At 37.2% G+C, this 22,088-nt stretch overlaps 2 protein-coding genes across 8 annotated transcripts in view; both read left to right on the plus strand.

The window, feature by feature from the left end:
- The window catches only part of sestd1 (SEC14 and spectrin domains 1), a 51,254-nt gene extending 45,418 nt beyond the window's left edge, over positions 1 to 5,836 (plus strand). For all 4 annotated transcript variants that reach the window (XM_067410144.1, XM_067410145.1, XM_067410147.1 and 1 more), the window contains exons 17-19: positions 938 to 1,129; positions 1,948 to 2,069; positions 4,042 to 5,836. In XM_067410144.1, coding sequence (XP_067266245.1) covers positions 938 to 1,129; positions 1,948 to 2,069; positions 4,042 to 4,198 — 471 coding nt within the window. In that variant the 3' untranslated portion in view covers positions 4,199 to 5,836. The remainder of the gene's footprint in view (positions 1 to 937; positions 1,130 to 1,947; positions 2,070 to 4,041) is intronic.
- Positions 5,837 to 9,867: 4,031 nt separating this feature from the next.
- Positions 9,868 to 22,088, plus strand: part of ccdc141 (coiled-coil domain containing 141) — a 36,421-nt gene continuing 24,200 nt past the window's right edge. For 3 of the 4 annotated variants that reach the window (XR_010897136.1, XM_067410009.1, XM_067410010.1), the window contains exons 1-6: positions 9,868 to 10,264; positions 13,910 to 14,032; positions 16,547 to 16,738; positions 18,949 to 19,057; positions 19,396 to 19,649; positions 21,868 to 21,987. Coding sequence is in view for 2 of the 4 variants with exons in the window: in XM_067410009.1 (XP_067266110.1) it covers positions 10,163 to 10,264; positions 13,910 to 14,032; positions 16,547 to 16,738; positions 18,949 to 19,057; positions 19,396 to 19,649; positions 21,868 to 21,987 (900 nt within the window). In the remaining 2 variants the exon portion in view is untranslated. The remainder of the gene's footprint in view (positions 10,265 to 13,909; positions 14,033 to 16,546; positions 16,739 to 18,948; positions 19,058 to 19,395; positions 19,650 to 21,867; positions 21,988 to 22,088) is intronic. The other variant, XR_010897137.1, reaches the window with a different exon arrangement.

Below are 22,088 nucleotides of genomic sequence, written 5' to 3' on the forward strand. Positions count from 1 at the left end.
TTGATCTATAAATTATTTACTCGTCATAAATTATCATGGATTAATTAAATTCCTCCTTTTTTTATGATTGTTACAGAAGGCAAATGTGATTTCCATGTTTTCTTAAGTCATTTTCAGTATTAAAACTGCTGATTTAGTAAAGGTTACAAAAAAATGCTATTTTTCCTCATCATGTGTGAGAAATGAATTTTCATGCTTCTTTGGTCCTGTTTACACCTGGTATTAAAGATGTGTTTTGGTCGATCGGATCACAAGTGGACAACATTGGAAGTGGTAGAAACGGACAAGCATTTTAGCCCCCGTTTACACCAGTATTTAGAGGTAATCTCAAACGCATTCGACCGGATTGCTTTCAAAGACTCATGTGGTCGAACAGCCACAAAAGATGCCTTTTCTCCACCTACTGACCTAATGTGTAAACATTATGGGAAGCCTGCTAGCCAGATGGGATTTAACTTTGTCGGCTGAAGAACCAAGTTTGATTTGAAGACGAAAAACGTACCAAGCAAAATGTTCTTTCACCATTCCTAATTTCTAACATGCTCTGAGTTCGGGGTAGTCTTGTTGTGGCTATCAGAGCTGAAATGAAAGCTGCTGCCCTCCATGTTTTTTCTGTCGTCTCCGCTTGTGTTCATATCTAAATTGCATGAGCTTATTTTTATCCATTAAATCGAAAGATCTGGAAAAACTCATACATTACCCGGCCATAAACCCTCCCCTTGAAGAAATCAGGACAGAAGTGGTTGAAAGTGGACAAAAGAGACAGATTAAAACACCTGGTGTAAACGGGTATGTGTCTCCCTCGTCTACTTGTGATCCGATTGACCAAAACGCATCTTAATACCAGGTGTAAACAGGGCCTTAGAGTACAATGTCGTGAGAGTATCCAGCCCACTTGGTGTTAATGGTTCATTGTAAATGTTTTCTTTTCTTTCAGAGCACCTATGATTACGGCCGCCAGCTGCTGCAGGCCACAGTGGTGCTGTGCCAGTCTCTGCGTTGTACCACCCGCTCCTCAGGGGACACGCTGCCCAGACTCAACCGTGTGTGGAAACAGTTCACAGTCACGTCTGACGAGAGGCAGCACAGGCTGGAAATGGCCAGTGCCTTCCATACAGCTGCTGAGAAGGTTGGTGCAGTTTTGTGGAAAATTCTGTCATTTACTCACCCTCATGTCATTCCAAACCTGTATGAATTTCCTTTTTCCTTGGAACACAACAGGAGATATCTTGATGAGCAGCATGATTCTTTGCATTTTCTCCCTTTTGTGTTCCACAGAAAATATAACAGCAAATGGATCTGTACCAACATGAGGATGTGTAATTTTTAGGTGAACTGCTTTAAAGATATAATTTAAACTGTTAACTGAAACAATGTTTTAAAGCAGTTAAAGCATTGCAAACATTTTTCATTTTGAACCCAATATACAACTATGGTCTGCTTGTTGACGGTACTAAATCAAAGTTTTTTTTTTTTTTCCCTTGCATGTTTATTCATGTTGATGGTAGAGGAAATCTGCATATTCATGTCTATTTTTAGGCAAATGAAAACTGAGACATTTATAAACCTACAGTGGGGTTCAAAAGAATATGAATTTTTTCTTTAGTATTATCATCATTATATAAGTGAAAAGTTCATTTGAAAATATTGTACTCGAGCTGCTTTGATGCTGCAATGTATGCAAAGCCCGATGATTTTGATGTGATTTGATATGATTTTCAATGTAGATTCAGACTTTCAGACCCCAATGTTTGTTAAACTAATTTTTTGTAATAATATTGGTTATTACATTTAAGACTAGTGAAACTAGTCTGTCTCAGTCATGTGGTCACACGTGCTGTCTCCAAGCTTCCCAGCTATAATACAATGTCTGAAAGTCCCTGGCTGTGCACCGAACCAGAGCTCTGTAATATATCAGAGAGTAACTGGCGTTCTTCCTGCCTTCAGATTCTGAGAGAGAGCCCTGAATTAGCAGAGCTGATGGTGGATGTGGAGGCATATGAAGAGGTGGAGACGGTGGGGAAAGGTTTGCTGGACAGGCTCACTGTACCAGTCATTTTCCCTGATGGGTAAGAGCCAAAAAGCCCAAGTACAGCACACTTGTCAAACTCTCCTGTCTTTTTTTTCTCTCAACTATCATTAGAGCTGCACGATTAATCCTTAAAACATTGCAATCACGATTTAAACACCCACACAATCTTGTTCCTAAATGACAACGATTTGGCTGTCTGTTAAACCTTTTGCAAAATCATACCGGAACATTCAAATCTGTGTTTGCGGTTCCGCTGATCCAGAGAGAGCAATTATCATGTGTGAAACGGCTTCACAAACAATGTCTTTTCAACCAAACAATATCATTATTTCTGTACTACACTAATTCAAATTATCACCGAAGTACTGGGATAAAAGTTTATAGTTCGGATATAAACACTGATGTCTAAGGTATCTATCAGAACAGAGCAATTCGCCTTTTGAAAGTAACTTGGTGCTTCAAATAGCGATTTTATCTATTACATCATTATGCCAGTAGGTGGCAACAGGTGACTGCTAAAAAAAATGTATTTGTCATTGAATCATTCATTCAAGGTTTTTTTTCAAAAACACTGATTCATACAGTAATAACATTAATATAGTAATACAAATATTTATTTTTATATTTATTTAAAGGGCTGGGAGAATACTATATTTGCATCGTGATTCGTGGATCATTTCTGATATTCCAAATGCATCGCAACTCTATTCTGAGCTTAGTTTTTAATAGCAATTGGCGCTCTAGGCTAGTTTTTAACCACATGCTCAAATGCTCAAGAAGCACTGAAGAGCGCTCGTGTTCGCCTGAGTCTGAGAATGTGCTTGCACCTCAGAATGCTTTTATGATGCAAGATTAATGTAAACAGCCCACTGCAAACACCCTTGTAATTCACTTCAACCTTTTCGAACTTTATAAATGATTATTTTTATAGAATGTTCAAGTGGTGTGTGTAAGGAATTGGAAGGAAGCAGAGTACATCTGTTTCTAAAGCACACAGTGCCATCTGCTGTTGAAAACTAAGCTCAGAATCGATTTGAGAGAGAATCACTATACATAAAGAAAATATCAGAATCGATCCAGAATCATTTCTCGATTCGCGATGCATCGATGTATTGTCCCAGCCTTGAATGTAGAGCTTGAATGCAGAGGTAGTCACTTTGAATAAGAATAAGATATTTTTGCTTACCAGCAACTGTGGCTAGTAGCTTTCCAAAGTTACTGGCCACTCAGCATTTTCACTGGCCACAATTTTGACATCGATACCATGGGGGAAAAACTACCATATAGATTTGTAATTTTATCTCATAATTTGTCCACGGGTATATTAGGCTGCTGTAACTTTAAGGCCTGACACACAGATCCATTATACTGTTACACATGCGTTAAAACATAACTCTGTTTACTTGAATGTTTGCCAAGACTGCCATTTTGCCATTATTTTATGTTGATTTGACTATTTGAGCAAAATAAGCAGCAAAAAGGAACTCAATTTGGTACAGAGAGGTGGGTTTATATGCGCGCACTTTGAGTGTCAGCACAAAATCTGCGGGAATGAGTAAAATTATGCGCAATCCCATGCCGAAGAACATAAAGTATTGGCGTTACAGATATTTCAGTATCGATATGCATCAAAGTCGGTATTTTTGACACTACATTGCACTTAGTTTATTATTTCAGATACCTTTTTAAAAGACTACAATTAATAAAATCTACATATATTATATATAAAATTCAACCCGCCAAAGTGTTTAGTAGGAGTGACTGCGTTACACTCCACTGCTGAAAATTACCCGCATTTGGCAAAAAATACCAGTTTTACTTTTGTAAAAGAACATGTTGGCAAAATTTCTATTTGCCTCAAACTAATTTAATGCATTAAAGCATAATCTTTTTATATTTTATTCCTAATTTGGATTGCTTTATCGTCTTGACTTATTCAACAATCACTGAGATGGATATGTCTTGTTTTTGTCATCATTTTCCATCATCCCCATTCGCCCTGGTTACAGGAGCGAGCAGTTTTTTGGCAGCCCGGGCGACATGGCCTCCTCAGCCGAAAGCATCCGTGACCGGATGAAGCTAGTGGAGGAAAAGAGATTCCTACAGGAAGAGGAGCAGCAGCGGCTGGATGAAGAGGCTCTAGAGGCGGGGCCCAGTGAAAGCTGAGAACCCGATACCCCTCATGCCCTCTTGCAGGAAGTGACGCAGTCAGCAGCACAGCGCCTGATCCTCACATGCTGTCTCGCTGCTCTTCCGGTCCGGTCCAGAAGTGACCCCGATCACCCGCCGTCTCTGTTGTAGTCCACCTCACCAAACCATCTTAATTTACAGAGCGCAGTTAAAGATAGACTCCACGGGCTCGCGTTGCATTGCCCGCGTGGACAGCTGAATACTAAATTGACCACATTACTTTGAACTCTCGCCTCCCTACAAAGCTTTACCTTACCTGTCGACTTTTTCTCCTCCCAGCGAGGCGCCTTGAGCTTGTAATGGTGCTACTAAACCTGTAGAATGTACATAAAGCAGCATCTTTACCCCATTTGTATCTGGTGCTCTAGATTTGTAGGCCTTTCCTGACCATAAGCATTGTATTTTCTATTTCTTTCCTTCAGCTGCTTTCTGTTGAGAATTACCAAACCTTCTCTCTTGTGCCAGTATAAATATTGATCCACAAGGCCTTTTCTGAAATGGCAGAAGATGTCTAATGTATAACCGGTATTGAAATGGGACATGACAACACATCAGAAACTGAAGCTGTTGGAAGTTCAACCATGAAGGTACAAAACAAAGCAAAGCTTTAAGGTCCAATGTACAATTGTTGTTTAGAGCTTTGTTTTGATGGTAAAATGTGAAACAACAGTTTCATCTCATAAATTGTCAATGCGTACGCTGCTTGCATATGGATGCATGTCATAAAATATTAATGCCATATTTATTTTCCTTTTTCCTTTTTTTTTTTTTTTTGTACCTTGCATACCATTTAAATTGTATAATGCTTTTGCCGTTTTTAAAAGGCTATAGTGTATTTTATGAAAATATAAGTTGTATAAAATAAATGAAGAGAGAAATTGCGCCATAAGACAGGAGAGGAAAGGCTGTCTCTTTTACTATGTCATAAAGCTGGCAGTTTGTTACAGTTTTCAGGACTTGTTACTGTATGTATGCTTTGCCTCATAATGTCCATTGCTGTACAGGAATATTCTAGCACCCATTCAATAAACATGGGCTATATTACATTTTGTTATTTTTGTCAGTGCAATGCCAAATAATTAGCACTATTAGCATAATTGGCGTTTCAAAGTTTGGGGTCAGTAAAAACAACAAAAAAAGGGTTTTTGAAAGAAGTCTCTCATGCTCACCAAGGCTGCATTTATTTGATCAAAGATGCAGTAAGAACCGTGAAATATTATTACAATTTAAAATTACATTTTAAAATATATTAAAATAGAAAAATTATTTATTTGTGTGATGGCAAGAATCTTTTGCAACATTATAAATGTCTTTACAGTCACATTTGATAAATTCAATGATGAATGATTATTTTCTTTCAAAAAGTGTTTTGACTGCTGACTGGTTTGTGTGCAGTACAAATATTTTACAAAATCTCCATGCATATTGATTGAACTCTGGCTTGTTTTTGTATTAATAATTTCTCATAACTTCCCAAGAATGCGTAAGTAAAGCAGGTCATTAGTTGCTTGAGGCTTTGCTATTCACTTACATTCTCTCTGCCCTGTGTCCTTGTCAATTATGGTTAAGATATTTTTATCTACTGAATATTTAAAGGGATCCTTGGTTATGATTTAAATTGTTTATCTTTAGTTAGTGTGTAATGTTGTTGTTAGAGCATAAACAACATCTGCAAAGTTACGATGCTCAAAGTTCAATGCAAAGGGAGATATTTTCTTTTACAGAAATCGCTTTTTAAGGATTACAACAAATGGCTGGTTGGGACTACAATGAGCTGCTTCCTGGGTTAGTGACATCACAAACCCTAAAATTTACATAAACCCTGCCCCCAAGAACACACAACAAAGGGCTGCTTTAGAGAAGAGGAAGAGTTGTTGTAGTAGAGTGTTGTTACGATGCCGACAATTTACGCCGGACTGCTTCACAAATGAGGGTCAATTCAACACTGGATTTGCACAAAAGATTAACATGACGGCACATGCTAGTCGATGAGTTGAATCAACTCCACAGCAACTACATAAATGTATCCAATAACCATTCAGAAACGTCCAGATGCTTTCTAAAAGTTGTAACTTCTTCCTGAGTCTCTCCATCAGTGTCGACTCTGGTTTGAACAATGTAAGGCTGAACACCGTTACTGACAATCCTCATTTTGGCTGCGTGAGATTCTCCAGTTTTGTTGTTGTTGAGCAACCAAATCGTGAGCTGTTAAAATCTCAGCCCTCTTCTGGAAGGGGGGTCAGAGGCAGTAGCTCATTTGCATTTAAAGGGACACACACAAAAACTCTTTTTGTTCGCACCCAAATAGGGGCAAGTTTGATAAGCTATGATAAATTATATGTGGGGTATTTTGAGCTGAAACTCTCTGGGGACACTAGAGACTTATATTACATCTTGTAAAAAGGGCATTATAGATCCCCTTTAAAGGTGCAACAATGTTTTACTGCAGATTACAACAGCTTGTCTCAAACTCTTGCTTTCTGCTTATTTACAGGCCCTAAATGATTCACTTAGTTTGAACTGGGACTCACTGACATAACTGGGAGTCATTTGAATAGCATTCTGATCTGATCTCACAAAACCTGTCCAGAACTTCAGTTCACATTTCACCTTAAAATAAATAAATAAATAAATAAATAAATAAAAAATAAATATATATATATAATATGCATTGAAATAATTATCTTAAATAATTTTGACCATTAGTCTATTTATTTTATTGCAATGTTATTTTCATGTCAGTTATTTAATAAAGTTATGTTCTTGGTCTTTTTATTTCCATATAAAGGGTGTCATTTTTAGCATAAACATGCTTATCAGGTTTCCAGAAAGCGTAGTCACAGAGCTTGTGTGATGACTGGCCTGAGAATCAGAGTTTTGTCTAATAATAAACTTGAGTTTATCAGGGCTCCTGACAGATGGCATGGGTGTCATCAGGGGCCTTCTTAGGTCCTGTACTGGCCATTGGTGCTCTCTAAAGTCTATTGAATTTCTCAGCTGTCTTAGCAGCTGCTGCCTCTGTGCTGGTTTTGGGAGGACTGGTGGTATGTCTGTAACGGTGGGGAAAAAACAGATCCTCTGTGGCAACTTTCTGGAAACCTTTATAGTAGTTTAACAGGCAACCTTTAAACCATTCCCAGTCTTTGCACTGTGAATTTGTCATAAAGGTTTTGTTATGCTTTAGTCTAAAATATTCAACAAAGGATTGCTCTTTTGTAGAGTGAAACTTTGGGGTTGTTTGAATGCCAGCCTACTCGGTACAAGTTATTCATTAGGACTTAAAATCTGAATTTGAGTGATTAAAACAAATCTTATCCAGGAAATGACTTCAGTTGTCATGGAATGGCAATGGTCAAAATTTGTGGAAATCCTGTTTAAAGATGTTAGTAAAATGTATGATCTACTTCAATACATATTCTTTGAATTCTATAGAGAGCCTGTAGAGAGCCTATTTTTTGTTTCACAGCAAAGCCTACAATGATCTTTGAAGATGAAATGGCATCATCGTCTCCATGTTCACTGTAACGGTTATCCCGTATAGCTATATAAAATGCTGAGTAATCATTCAATATACAATGCACAGCTGAATTGCTCTTCCATTGCCCTGTTATCAGTTTCCCCACTTTATCTCAAAACATTTCCTCCATCAGGCATTGAAAGGAAGACCCCATAGCAAGACCTCAGGATGTTCTGCAACTGCTATTGTCCTCAGTGGAAAAGACAACATTGTTGCAACAGTAAGTATGTGGTGTGATGCTGATCTAAAGGTCACTTTTTTGTTTCGCAGTGATCATTTCAGAAATGAATGTTACTTTTGAAAAATGTTTAAATGGTGCCTGTAAGTGATTATTTTAGGAATGCCAAGCATAAAATGACTATTACCTGACATGTCAATGAAAAGCACTGCTGTTCAAAAGGATTTGGGATTGACGTTTATAAAAAGTCTCTTATGCTCATTAAAGGGATAGTTGATGAAACCCTCAAGTTGTTCTAAACTGGTATAAGTTTCTCTCTTCTGTTGAGCACAAAATAAGATATTTTGAAGAATAATGGTGAAATAGTTAACAGTAGCCAATGACTTCCATGGTAGAAAAAAAAATAAATACTATGGAGGTCAATGGCTACCATCAACTTCCGGCTACCAACATTCTTTAAAATGTCTTTTGTGTTCAAATTCATACAGGTTTGGAACATTTTATGTTACATTTTTGGGTAAACCCCCTTTAAGGGTGTGGGCACTGTTTCTTTTGGGACTAGTCCCTATCAGAGCGTCTCTCTGGTCTTTTCCGTCGATTGAGCTGTGGTTGACTGATGCACATTAGACTCTTAACACGCCAGATACCTCTGCAACCTTCAAATAACTTTTTTATAATTGCTTGCACTTTGTATAATAGTGTTTGTACTGTTGTGCATTTAAATAGATACGGAGTAATAATATGAACTGCATATAGTACATAGAGTTATATGAATAATTTAGTAGCCATTACATTTAATAGGAAGGAACGTTAATGTGGCTTTCTGGTGGTTTGTGGTTTGGATTGGAACAGGCATTTAAAGATGGAACAGGCCTCTTCCTTGGTCATTTTAAAGACATGGTATAACATGGAAAGATGTAGTTTCAGGGGAAATAAACACTTCTGATAGTTCACCCAAAAATGAGCTTTCTGTCATGTCGTTACAAACCTATGGATTTCTGTGGAACACAAAAGATGATGTTTAATATTCGGGGGGGGAAAGTATCACGGTTGAATGTACGCAGTTTTCCACACTGATAATAAGAAATGTTTCTTGAGCACCAAATATTAGAATGATTTCTGAAGGATCATGTGACCCTAAAGACTGGAGTAATGATGCTGAAAATTCAGCTTTGTCATCATAGGAATAGATTACATTTTAAAATATAATGAAATAGAAAACGGTTATGTTAAAGTGTATTAATATTTCCTACAGTATTTTTGATCAAACAAATGCAGCCTCAGTGAGCATAAGAGACTTCTTTCAAAAACATTTAAAAATCCTTACCAACCTCTTACTTAACTTTTAAATGGTAGCATGCGGCTTGTGCGCTATATACAAAATGTTCTTAAGCTGTAAAGTAGTGTGACAGACCAAAATGCATATGAGATATTACCCTCCAGTGAGTTTGATCAGTCAGATAATTTCCAAAATCGCATGAGTCTCATTTGTGAGTGAATCATCTAGACAGTTTCGTGAATTGGATGATTGAAAAGATTCAACGTTAATTGTTCAAGAAAAAGACATTACTGCTTCGCTCATGAAAGCATTAGAGAAAGATGGAGCATACAGTATGTCAAGATTTTTAGTGTATGACTTAAACTTTAGTTTTGGAATATAATACTACTTGTGCTTTTGTCATTTTGTAAATATTTAGTACTTGTATGAACTACTTGTGTAAATAATAGCAGAATGTTTTTTGCTTTTTCTTCTTCTGCTCAGTATGTTGTATTGTGATTAAAAGAAAAGGTTAGGCTAAGTGAGACAAATACAAGGGGAGGAGAAAGAGCAACAGACGCACTAAAGCAACCAAACGGGGGTGTGTCAAATGGCTCTCCGCACAGTGTGATAAACTTAGTGGATATTTCTATTTTTAACACGCCTCTCTCTGCCCTGTCAACATAGACGGCTGTGTTTGCACCATACTGTTCATTCAGGCCAGTGGCCCTGGTGGAGCCTGCAAGAAAGTCCTTTGAGGGGTTGCAGAGTTTACCTGCAGGGCAAGTAGATCTTTGATGTGGACGTGGGCTTTGTCACTTTAAAACCCCCAGAGATTTTACTCTGTTTGGGTTTAGCCACCTGCCGGGAAAGCTGTGGACTTCTGAAAAGGGGAGATTTGGATTACAGCAAGAACCTGTGTGTACTGAGCTTTGTTCTGACCTTTCTGATTCTTGGACGTGTGGACTCAAGGGGAGATTGTCCACAATGTCCACTGAAGGTGATGCTGGAGGTCAGCCTTCCACAACCACAATCAGCACCGTGGCCGTACAGGCTGGAGACGCACAGATTGTTGTTGCAGTGCTCAAGGTATTTCAGTTTGAACTATTCTGCTTTACAATGCAAAGACTTTCTGTAGTGTGAATATATGAATTGTGTCTTATTAACTTGATACTGTTTTGTAACCGGTAATGTGGTATGCACAGTTACAATTCTTTCCAGCGATTATTGTGCAGTTAATAATAACATTCTTTGGTGGTTGACTTGTACTGTATGATCAGTAGTATGTATATAGGATAGTTCTCTCAAATATTAAAGTTAAATCATAATTTACTCACCCATATGTTGTTCTAAATTAGTATGACTTTCTTCTGTGGAACACAAAAGAAGAGATTCAGCAGAATGTCCTAGCTGCAGTGTTATTTTAGTATTTTTATATATTATTGTAGTATATTATTATTTTGATTTTTTAATGTGATTTTTGTAAATTTTAGTTCTTCAACTTCAACTTATGTATTTCAGTTAGTTTTGAATACATTTCTATTTATGTTTGATTACCAAAAACAATCAAGTTTTTATTAGTTGTAGTTTTAGTTAATGCTGCTCTTTTCCATACAGTGGAAGTTGATGAGGACTGAATTTACATTTTTGGGAGAAATATTAAAAAATCTTTAAATTAAAAATACAGCATAGCAGTAGCTGCAGGTGATGTGAACTCATAGTGAGATCTTCATTGATTTGTCTAAAGCTCTACAAACATGGAAAGGAAACTGCTCTCACCAGTGATGACATGAGCATACAGCTTGGGTTATTTAACAGACTTTTGGCTCAGTCTATCAATAAAACCTTTTGTTTTTCTGTGAGAGAATTCCATGCACTGTGAATTTTCCAAAATACCTGACATAGTGACTTAATGGAAAGACAAAAACAGCTGTGGGAAAAACACAGAGCTCTGTGATGGTCCAGACGACTGATGGCCTGAATTATTCATAATGATTCTCTGTGGCCATCCATCCTCCTGTCTTGTTATTGTCTAATGTGTGCTTTTTAGAAGGACACTCTAGTCTTCCTGCTATTGTTTCAAGTAATAGTTCATTCCAAAATTAATACTTTTACTTCTCTTTACTTATATGCTGTTAATATGTCTGTGTTAGGGCCCAACAAGCTACTAAAAAAATAAAAGAAAGTAGTCCATACCATGCTTGTTTTCTTCCAAGTCTTTGGAGTCATTTGAAGTCATTCCAAGTCTTCACATCTTCCCTCCACCAGTGTTGCAGCAGGTTTAACATTATTGGATTTTTCGGTGAAGTATTCACCTTTTTTTTTTTTTTTTTTTTTAAATATGGCTGGTTCTTCATACACAAAGCTGTTAATGGTGTGTTGTAATCGTGTTTTAAAGACCACCACATGTCGACTGCAATACCCTGTGTGTGGCCTTAAAGGGTTAGTTCACCCAAAAATGAAAATTCTGTCATTAATTACTCGCCCTCATGTTGATCTACACCTGTAAGACCTTTGTTCATCTTCAGAACACAAATTAAGATAGTTTTGATAAAAATCCAATGGCTCAGTGAGGCCTCCATTGCCAGCAAGATAATTAACACTTTTTAGATGCCCAGAAAGCTACTAAAGACATATTTAACAGTTCATGTGACTCCAGTGGTTTAGCATTAATGTTATGTACACTGATTCGAAACAAAAGATTTGTGAAGCTTCGAAGCTTCATGAAGCAGTGTTTTGAAATCGTCCATCACTAGATATTGTTGAATAAAGTCGTTATTAGTGTGCCCTCCATAATTTTGCATATGCTGCTCTGACCCTTCTTGGCACAAAGTGTAAATGACAAATTGTCACATCTGTCCTGTTTAACTCCCACAGGCGCTCAAGAGTGTTTAAGATTGTGTGCAATACATGTCCACAGAAGGTTTTTTACCTTGGGAGAATGCATATCTTCATTGTCATGTTGAAAAAAAATGCCCAACAATGCAGGGAATGAGGAAAGGGTAACATCTTCTGTTTCAAGTTTGTGTATTAAATTACACAGTTGTGCTTTATCAATGCTGTCATGAATTCCCACACAACTCTCGCACACCTTCAGCACTCATATCCCTATATAAGAGCTTTACTACCTCTGAACTTTACTGTGGGAACCAGGCACTTCTCTCTGTACTCCTCCTCTAGCAACACCAGAACATTTTGGATGCTGTTAGATCCAGATTGATTGATTTGGTCTCATGAGACCAGAGTATTGATTCCCAGAATCTATAATTTGTAAATATGGGCTTTGGAAATGGCTAACTGACTTTGTGCTTTGGCTACAGTAGGTAGTTCCAGTGAGAACAATAACCATGCATGTCATTTCTGCAGGCTGCATCTTACTCTGTGAGGTAATCCTCTTGTACCACTGTCCTCTTTTGTTCTAAGAAATAAGTCTCCTGACAGTTCTCCCCCAAGTGCTTCCATTGTTGTCAGCATTAAGTCTGAGAATGATTCAGTGGGCTATATAACACTTTTAATTGTCAAGAAATTACTTATCTTTAAATGTTTTGGTTCAACATACTTATCAAACATTGCCTTAAACTTACACCAGATAATTTTTACATAATTTTATTTAGTAGCTTTTAGAAGGGTGTACTCATTTTTGCTACACAACATTTTATCACCTTGATAAGAAAATCATATTTTCCTGAATAATTTTGACATGCTTCTTTGGTAATTGATTAAGCAGACTTGCTGGAACATTATATCTCTAAAGAACCCTAACATGTCTTCTAAGTAATTGAGTAATTGCTGACTTCCAGAAGTTTCAGAGGGGTAGTACTCATTTATGTTGTGCATTGTAGGTTTGTAACAAATTAGCATAGTGGCTACAATGGCTGCCCTGCCCGTGAACAATGTCTATTTAGTACTTTTACCCACCCTCAGAAACTGTAGTTGTAGCTGAGAAGCAAACATGTTGTAGCAACATCATGTCATATTGTCGACATGTCGAGAAGACATTGTTTTCTGCTCTGTGGATCCACTTTGCATGCAAGGATGAGGACTCGCCTGGAATGGATAGGGTAAAACCGACGCCATTGTTACTGTTCTTATCACTGTGTATACAAGTGGTCAGGAAGTCTCTGTGGCTGAAATTCAGATATGAAAATGTTTTTTTTTTTTGTTTCCAGCACACGCTGTAAGCGGTAGACCAGTCACAACAGACTGGGCCATCTGACCAAACCAAGCTCTCAGAAAGGATGAGTTTAGAGAGACAGAATCCTATAGTTTTTTTGACCTTGGATGCATGTAAACTTATTGTAGAAGACCTCCAAAACAAAATTAGGAACGTTTAAAATAGCATAATGGGGCGCTTTAATGTATACAGAGCTGATAATTAGCCATCAGTCCACATACCTTAAACTGTATTTTTTGCATTTGTTTAACAAACATGCTGTGGCAACTGTGGAAGCTCCACATTTCATTTACTCTCAGAATGGCTTGCAATGCAAATTTAAGATTAGTGCAATTTACATGCCAATGTTTGCATTGGGACTAGCAGTAGATCAAATGAGAATTCATTGAGGGGGCTTAACATTAAAATTGAACTGTGCTTTGGCCAGGGGCCACTGGAGGACTAGTTTTGTTTACAGTCTGTGAAATGCACTTGGGGCCACGTGGATACAAGAGGTGCATGTGCAGAAGCTCACCCAAACGTTAACACTTCCGTGTGTGTGTGTGTGTGTTTGTTTAAAGTGTGGGGAGCTGGTGCATCTACAACTGATTGAAGCACAACCCAACCTCTTGGAGATTGGAAACAACCAGGATGAGACCAAAAAGCTTCTTGAGGAACATGAGCAGCTTCTTGCCAAACTTAAGGTAATCCCTGCTGTACCAACGCAAAAATAAATTTTGTTTATTTTTTTATCTTAAAGCACAATTGTTTTATGTATCACTCTATTTTTGATCAAATAAATGCAGCTTGAGTGAGAATAAGAGACTTCTTTCATAAACCTGCCAAACTTTTAAACAGTAGTGTAAATTGTTTGTGTATAGAATTTTATACAGTGTATATAATGCAACCTCCTTTTGCCAAGAAAATGGCTCAGAGTCTTCACCTATAATGCCTGATGAGTTTGGACAACACCTGACAAGAGATCAGAGACCATTCCTTTACAGAATCTATCCAGATCCTTCAGATTCCAGCTCCATGTTGGTGCTTCTTCTCTTCAGTTCACTTCACTCATTTTCTTTAGGGTTCAGGTCAGGGGACTGAGATGGCCATGGCAGAAGCTTAATTTTGTGCTCAGTGACACATTTTTGTGTTGGTTTTGATGTTTGTTTTGGATCATTGTCCTGATGGAAGATCCAACCACGGCCCATTATTGGATTTCTAGCAGAAGCGGTCAGGTTTTTATTTTGTATCTGTTGATATTTGATTCCATGATGCCATGTATCTGAACAAGATGTGCAGGACCTCCAGCAGAAAAATAGGCCCAAAACATTAAAGATCTAGCAGTATATTTAACTGTGGGCATGGGGTATTTTTTATCCATGTGTGCACCAAACCCATCTGGTGGGTTTGCTGGCAAAAAGCTTTTTTTTTTAGTTTCATCTGACCATAGAAGCCGGTCCAGTTTGAAGTTCCTGTCTTATCCGACAACTGAATATGCAGGAGATTGTTTCTGGATGAGAGCAGAGGATTTTTCTTGAAACCCTCCTGAACAACTTGTGGGGATGTAGGTGCTGTTTGATAAATTTTTTTTTAGGCTTTCTGAGACTCAAGACTCAACTAATCTCTGCAATTCTCTAACTGTGATCTTTGGAGAGTCTTTGGCCACTCAAACTCTCCTCCTCACTGCACATTAGGACAATTTAGACACACGTCCTCTTTCAGTCAGATTTGTAACATCTTTAGTTTATTGGAACTTCTTAATTATTGCCCTGATAGTGGAAATGGGGATTTTCGATGCTTTAGCTATTTTCTTATAGCTATTTTCTATTTTGTGAAGCTCAACAATCTGCACATCAGAACTATATTCTTTGGTTTTAATCATTGATGAATGATTATAGGAATTTGGCCTTTGTGTTTCCTTGTGTTTGTACTCCTGTGGAACAGGAAGTCATGGCTGGACAATGTCATGTGCATGATCACCCTGGTGTGCTAAAAAATGTAAAGATGAATGGGAATTTACTTCAGAGATATTTTACTCATAAATATTCTAGGGGTGCCAATAATTGTGGCCAATGTGTTTTGGAGAAAAACATTTATTTCGTAATGTGAGTTTCCCCTCACTTTCAATTCTTTTTCTTCATTGAAAGGTTATATTTTTTCTAATTTTATGAATTAAAGGTCAAAAGGATTCTGACCACAACTGTGTGTGTGTATGTATGTGTGTGTTAATATATATAGCATGTGAGCATGTGAACTCATTCAATATTGTGTTAAAACCATTATGAAGTTGGTTTAGCAACTTAAAAGAAGCCATAATATAGTACAGTTTTGTGTTGTATAATAGTATGTGTTTAAACTTTTGGCTTCATGTATTTGTATAGTTTTCGATTCTTTCGGTGCCCTTATCTTAAGCCCAATGTCTTCCTCACAGAAGCATGTGGAGATGATTAACGGCATTTCCACTGAGGTTTTTTGTTGCCATTGTTGGAGGCATCATTATAGCTCCTGAACTTTAATGCCGATTTAAGACCCACCACTTAATTGCAAGGTCCTTTAATGTTTCTTTTGAGCCGTTGAAATATGATTGTTATAAATCGGCTCTTTTCAGTGGGATGATTCCATTCATGATGAATGTTTTGAAGGTGAATTATAAAGATATTTGGAGGGTAAAAATCAAGGATTTAATGAACATAAATTAATAACAGATGTTAAACATTCTGTGTACCGTTTCATTTTGTACACCTTTATATTGCCAAATCCAAATAGCTGGCATTACATCTGTCATATGCCACAAAGCGATGCTTTCAGACCTTACAAGGAGAGCTCCTTGCTGCTTTGAACTGCCTTAAAAATGTTGATTTGAACATACATTTATATGCTAGAAGCATATCTGTGCTATATTTGAAAGTGAAAAAAATGTCAGACTGTTCCAAACTTTTTTGGTGAACATCAGAGCTGCTATCTGACCAAAAGTAACTACAGACCCAGAATGGAGAGTACAGCCTTTAATCAGAACAAAAAAATCCTCTACCACAGTTAAAACGGCATTGCACGTTACTGAATATTTCATCATGTGCATATGTGCATCTGCCCACCAGACGTGTCTAATCAGCATGGGAGCTGCTGCTTGTTTACAGTTTAAATAAAAGTAAAAGCTGTGTACACTTAATATGCTAGAGCACTGTGTTATGTCTAATAATTGAATTTCAATTTAACAGAAAAATGAAGGAGGTGTGTGGGCTTTGCTGGAGGAGGCAGATAAAACAGCAGCTCAGAAGGAAGGAGAGGGGCTGGTATATGAGGCAATGGCTGTCTCTCTCAGCGAGGCTTGGAAAACACTGGTGACCCAGCTGGAGAAGAGGAGATCCCTCCTAATCTTGGCTTGTCATTTCTTTGAGTGTGCTCTGGAGGTAATGAAGGCTAGTTTGTGATGAAGCTGCTGTCAGATCCAATACAGTTTGCTGCCTGATCTGTCAACAAAAGTTTCTTTGCAAACTCTCCATTAGACTGTGACTCGTTCACAAAACAAAATGCTCTGAACAAACATAATCCTCAGATGCGATCCGGGATGCCATTAAAATAAACCATCCACTTGCTGGGACCCTTTGGAAGTCTGTACAGAGCTGTTTACGAGCTGTTTAAATGCAGCAAAGCGAATCTCCTTTCATTCTTCCATTTGTCCTGTTGTCCTGTTACTGAAGAAGGGGGAAAAAAAAAGAAAAGAAAAAAACATTAAATTAGGCAAAGCTGGCTTAAGATGGTCCCCCAGCCTGACCAACTAAAAAGTGCACGACACCCTTCTTCTAAAACCACCTAAGACCAGTTAAGACAAGCAAAGCAGCTTATGCATGTTTAAGATGTTGTTTTTTTTAAGCAGAAAATGCAAAGAGAAATGTGTCCTTAAGTGTCCAAGTATCTATAGGGGGCACTGGGTATAACAACAGTGAAATGTTATAACTTTAAAGCCCATTGTGATAATTTTGCAACATTTTCCAAACAATAAGTAACATTATTTTCATAACCAGCAGCTTTTAAAAACAATTTAAAGAAAAACAAAAAGCTGTGTCTCTGATGGTTAAACATTCCGCAGGGAGTACAACACACTTTGTACTATGCAAAACAATGATGGTTTTTGTTTTTACAGCTTTAAAGTTGGAAACCATGGCATAATTTGATATTGAACATGCAATGTTGTATATTTGTTTTTTTTTTTGTTTTGTTTTTTATGGTGAACAGCTGTTTCTCTGTATCTTCAGCGATCTGAAGCAACTTAGTCACATCACTTTGATATCTGCTTCAGTTATATATTCTAGATAAAAGATGACTCATCAAGGTCACATGGGGATGTTTTGAATGAAGCCGAAAGCGGTGGTTTTGCAAATAAACTCAAGAAGATAACAAATGTTGAGCTTGTTTCAGAACAATATTTGTTTTGCTGCTAACATTTCAACATACTTGCTTCCTGCTAAATTACTGTTATGATGATGTACATAGTCGACTGCATTCATTCGCTGAAGGTTGCTGCTATCATTTATGTAACGTGATGGAGTTGTCATTCACCAGAAACTGGTCATGCAGAGTACACACACTGTTTCCAAGCAGATGTTGAAAGAAATGTCACGTACCAGATCTCAGATATTCTTTCTCAGAGATCAAAAGGAATTTCACAATTGTTGTTCCATAGTGATTCCATTAACAATTGATTTATTAGGAACTCCACATCAATATTTTGATTCTATGCAAACCATAAATACTCATTAAAACAAAACGGTACTATTTTGATATTTGTATTTATAAAAGTACCACAACAAAACTCTGATTCTGAACTCCATGTTGTCATGTGACGTGAGCAACCATTCAGTAACACGGATCTTTTAAACCTTAAGTACAACACAGTAACAGATTTTTCTTCATTTTTAGTCAGACATGGCTATAATATTAATCAACAATAGTTTGATTCAAACCAATGATTCAAGTATTTTAGACAGATGAATTAAAAAAAACTAGCTCATGAGAGTAATTTGGCTACATAGTGATATGTGCAAAATTTGAGGTGATATGTTCACTTTTTCATAAAAGCATGAAACTTTGTACACTTGTACAAATTGGGGCCCTGAACATTTTTACAAATGAAGCCATCACAAAAACGCCTCACGGTTGCCATGGCGACCATTTTACTTTTCACCATAACCAAATTATGTATTATGCCATGGCGACCACGAGGCGTTTTTGCAATGGCTCCATTTCTGAAAATGTTCTGGGCCCCAAACTGAACAAGTGTACCAAATTTCATGCTTTTATGAAAAAGTTAACAATATTTTCACATATAACCTGGACTATACACAGGTTGTGTGTTTGTTGTTGTGTATAGTTCTTGTTGCATACAATACATATTTTTTTCTCTTAACATTTTTTAAGTGAAATGTTATGGATTTTTTTAAGTGAATTAAAACATTTAAGTGAATGTTATGGTTACCACTGAAAATATTTCAACATTGATAATAATAAGAAATGTTTTAGGATTATAATGATTACATGAATAAATTACATTTTAAAAAATATTAATACAATTATTTTAAACTAATAATATTTCATAATTTAAAATCTTTTTGGATTGTAGTTTGCCATCAGGATAGATGAAGCTGAGGGCTTTCAGAGTGCTGGCCGGACGTCGACCACTGCAGACAACATGAATGAATTGCTTCAGAGACACAGCAGTATTAAAAGAGGTAAGAATTTTTGTTCTCCAGCTGTGTCTGTCTGTCTGTCATTCAAACTTAGTAACCATAGGCCCCATTCTGAGCACCATTATAACTCACAGCCACCCAAACACCATAGCAACCACCATAATGATGCATTCAACATCCTAGCAACAAGAGCAAAATCCGTAGGGGAAGTTTTGTTAGATTGACTGTAAAAAACACTATAATGAGATCATCATCATAGGAGCCATGCACATACTGTATGAACGTCAAAATAAGTGTGCAGAGAGCTTTTTGTCAGCTGTCATGGACACTGTAGAGTAAAAACACACCAATATATTACAAAGCTTGTGCTCTATCCTCAGGGATGTTAGAGAAGTCAATGCTGGTGTTGAATAAGAGTCGTGAGTTGCTGGAATTTTTGAAGGACTTCCAGTCAGAGAAGGCCCTGCAGTATGGCAGAGCTTCTCATGGGGCCTGGAGCAGCTTTGGAAAGGTTGAAGGTCTAATGGAGATTCTGCAGGACAGACGCAGGCAAGTGGACCTTTGCATGAGACAACAACAGCATGAGCTGGAAACAATCTCCCGCATTTGCCAATGGGAGCAACAGGAACAGGAGGTAAGTCACTCTGCCAGAAAACAAAGTGTTTTTTATTAGGGCCCGAGCACCGATGGTGTGAGGACCCTATTGTAATTGCTCGGTCAATTCTTCCTCTTCTCCGAAATTAATCGCATTTTTAAGGGCCTAAACATGCCTTCAACTCATGAAACTTTGCACAAACTTTTTACACTGTGATTAACTCCTCATTGACATTTAACCAGATGAACATCATATTTGGTCAGTCTAATCTTAAGGCCTTAGCATTGTTAACTTGCAAAGATCTTGAGTTTTCATTGAAGGGCATGTCCGTGGCGGCCTGACAAAGTCTGATGTTTCTCCATGAAAGAGGAAGCTGTTGTAACGGTCTGATCTGCCCCAAACTTCATGTGTGATAAGTGTCCTGGCCTGAAGACATCTATATGCCAATATTCAGTTAGTCATAGCGCCACCTGCTGGCAACAGAAAATGTCATGCTTTACACTGTAATTCACTCCCAGAAACACAATTAAATATGCCACAAAGTACCAAAAATGTTAGAAACACGCCAAATCATGCAACACTAGGCTAAGTGCTAATATATGCAATTTACGCCAAGAAACAGGAAGTTGTGGTAACTTGGGCATACAATGTCCGATTTGCTCCAAACTTCACGTTTGATAATAGTCCTGGCCTGAAGACATCAACATGGCAATATTCAGTTATAGTCAAAGCGCCACCTGCTGGCAACAAGAAGTGTGGTGCATCAAAATGACCATGTCACCAGGTGGCGGTGAGCCAAGGTGCGAGGGCCCTTTCATCGCTGCTTGCAGCTTTAATTCGTATTGCATCTCAAGTTAAAGCTGCAGTCCGCAACTTTTTTCTGTTAAAAATGTACAAAAATTATATAATGAGAATATACAACATGAATCCATTTTCAAAACCGTGTTTTTGTTTTATTCTGAATCATTATGGTACACTTATAATAAGTGTTTATATTCGGATTTATATTTATATTTTTGGTTTATATTTCAGACCAGACTGGTAGGACTCACCGCAGAGTATCACAGTAACTGTGTGACTCGCCATAGACATACACGGAGAAAAGTAGCTCCAGCTAGAATGTTCCTCCGCAAGATGCATGCAGTTCTGTTTATTAACCGCTAGAGGGCCAAAAATCGCGGACGGCAGCTTTAAGTTAAAAAAAAAAAAAAAAAAAAAAAAATCCGTAAATGAAAATAAGCAATCAGCTGCACTGGGACTTGCAACAGAAGAATATAAGAGGTACTCCTACCTATTTTTCAGTAATCGGCTTGGAAAAATTTTCATTTTCTGTGATACTACATTTATTGAGTGCTTCATTAAGATATTGACCACATGACAACAGGATAAAATTAAAGCAGAAAATGTCTGCATGTGCTCCATAAAGTGTTCTCCAGAAACCATCACAATCCTGAAAAAATATTTCTCAAGACAATATGAGTTCCACATCAAGTATTTCACAGAAGCCTATAAGTAACCTTACTGCCATTGTGCAATGAATAGCTTGGTAATGAATATGATATGATGAATATTGTTAAAGTGAAAGTCATAATTTTCATAAGTGGCTTTTTGTGTGTTCACTTTAGATTGTACAAACTCTCACATAGTAAAGGTTATTCAAGTATGCTCAAAGGCACTCTGCAAAAACACGCTGATGACCGGCTGCCTTTTAAAAATGTTGAACTAAAATAACTGGCCAGCATACTTAACATGCTGAGAGGGGACAGGGCACATGCTTGTGTTTGATATGATCCCTGTGGAAAACCTCTTACTGCTTTCACTAATGTTTTGAATAACAATGTTACATTTAAAATAATAATAAATGTAAAATTCTGAATTATTAAATGTAAACTGCTGAATTGAACCACTGTGACTCAAATAATAATAAAGATTATCAAATAAAAAAATTATTGAAGGGGGAAAAAGCCTGACAGTCAGATGTTTTCCTTCTTTTGAAGCTTTTTAGAACATACACGAATCATGCTGGAAAACATGATCATCAGGTTTTATTCATGTCAGATCTGTACTGCTGTCATTAAAGACATACCAAATAATAAAATATGACATTTTTCTACTTTGATCTATTTTTTTCATGCTGATCATTTGTAATTATAATTATATTTGTATTGTTTAAATAAAAGTAAATTGCAAAAATGCAAAGTATATGTATTGTCACTTGAGGTCTCACATTTCTCACAGTGTTGCGTCTTTTAAACAGGTAACACAATGGTTTAAGGAAAAGACTAATTTGATCTTGGAAAACAGTCAGCTGGGTTCATCTCTGTCAGAAAATGAGGACTTACTACATGAATGCAAACAGTTTGAACAGAAAGCCAAGGTAAGAGATCACTAGACTTTTCAATAAATATTTGACTTCCAAGGTTTAAGTTCACAGTTAAAATAAATCACATGTACCTTAAAGGGTTAGTTCACCCAAAA

Source organism: Chanodichthys erythropterus, chromosome 14 (assembly GCF_024489055.1).
Source record: "Chanodichthys erythropterus isolate Z2021 chromosome 14, ASM2448905v1, whole genome shotgun sequence".
NCBI classification, from domain to species: Eukaryota; Metazoa; Chordata; class Actinopteri; order Cypriniformes; family Xenocyprididae; genus Chanodichthys; species Chanodichthys erythropterus.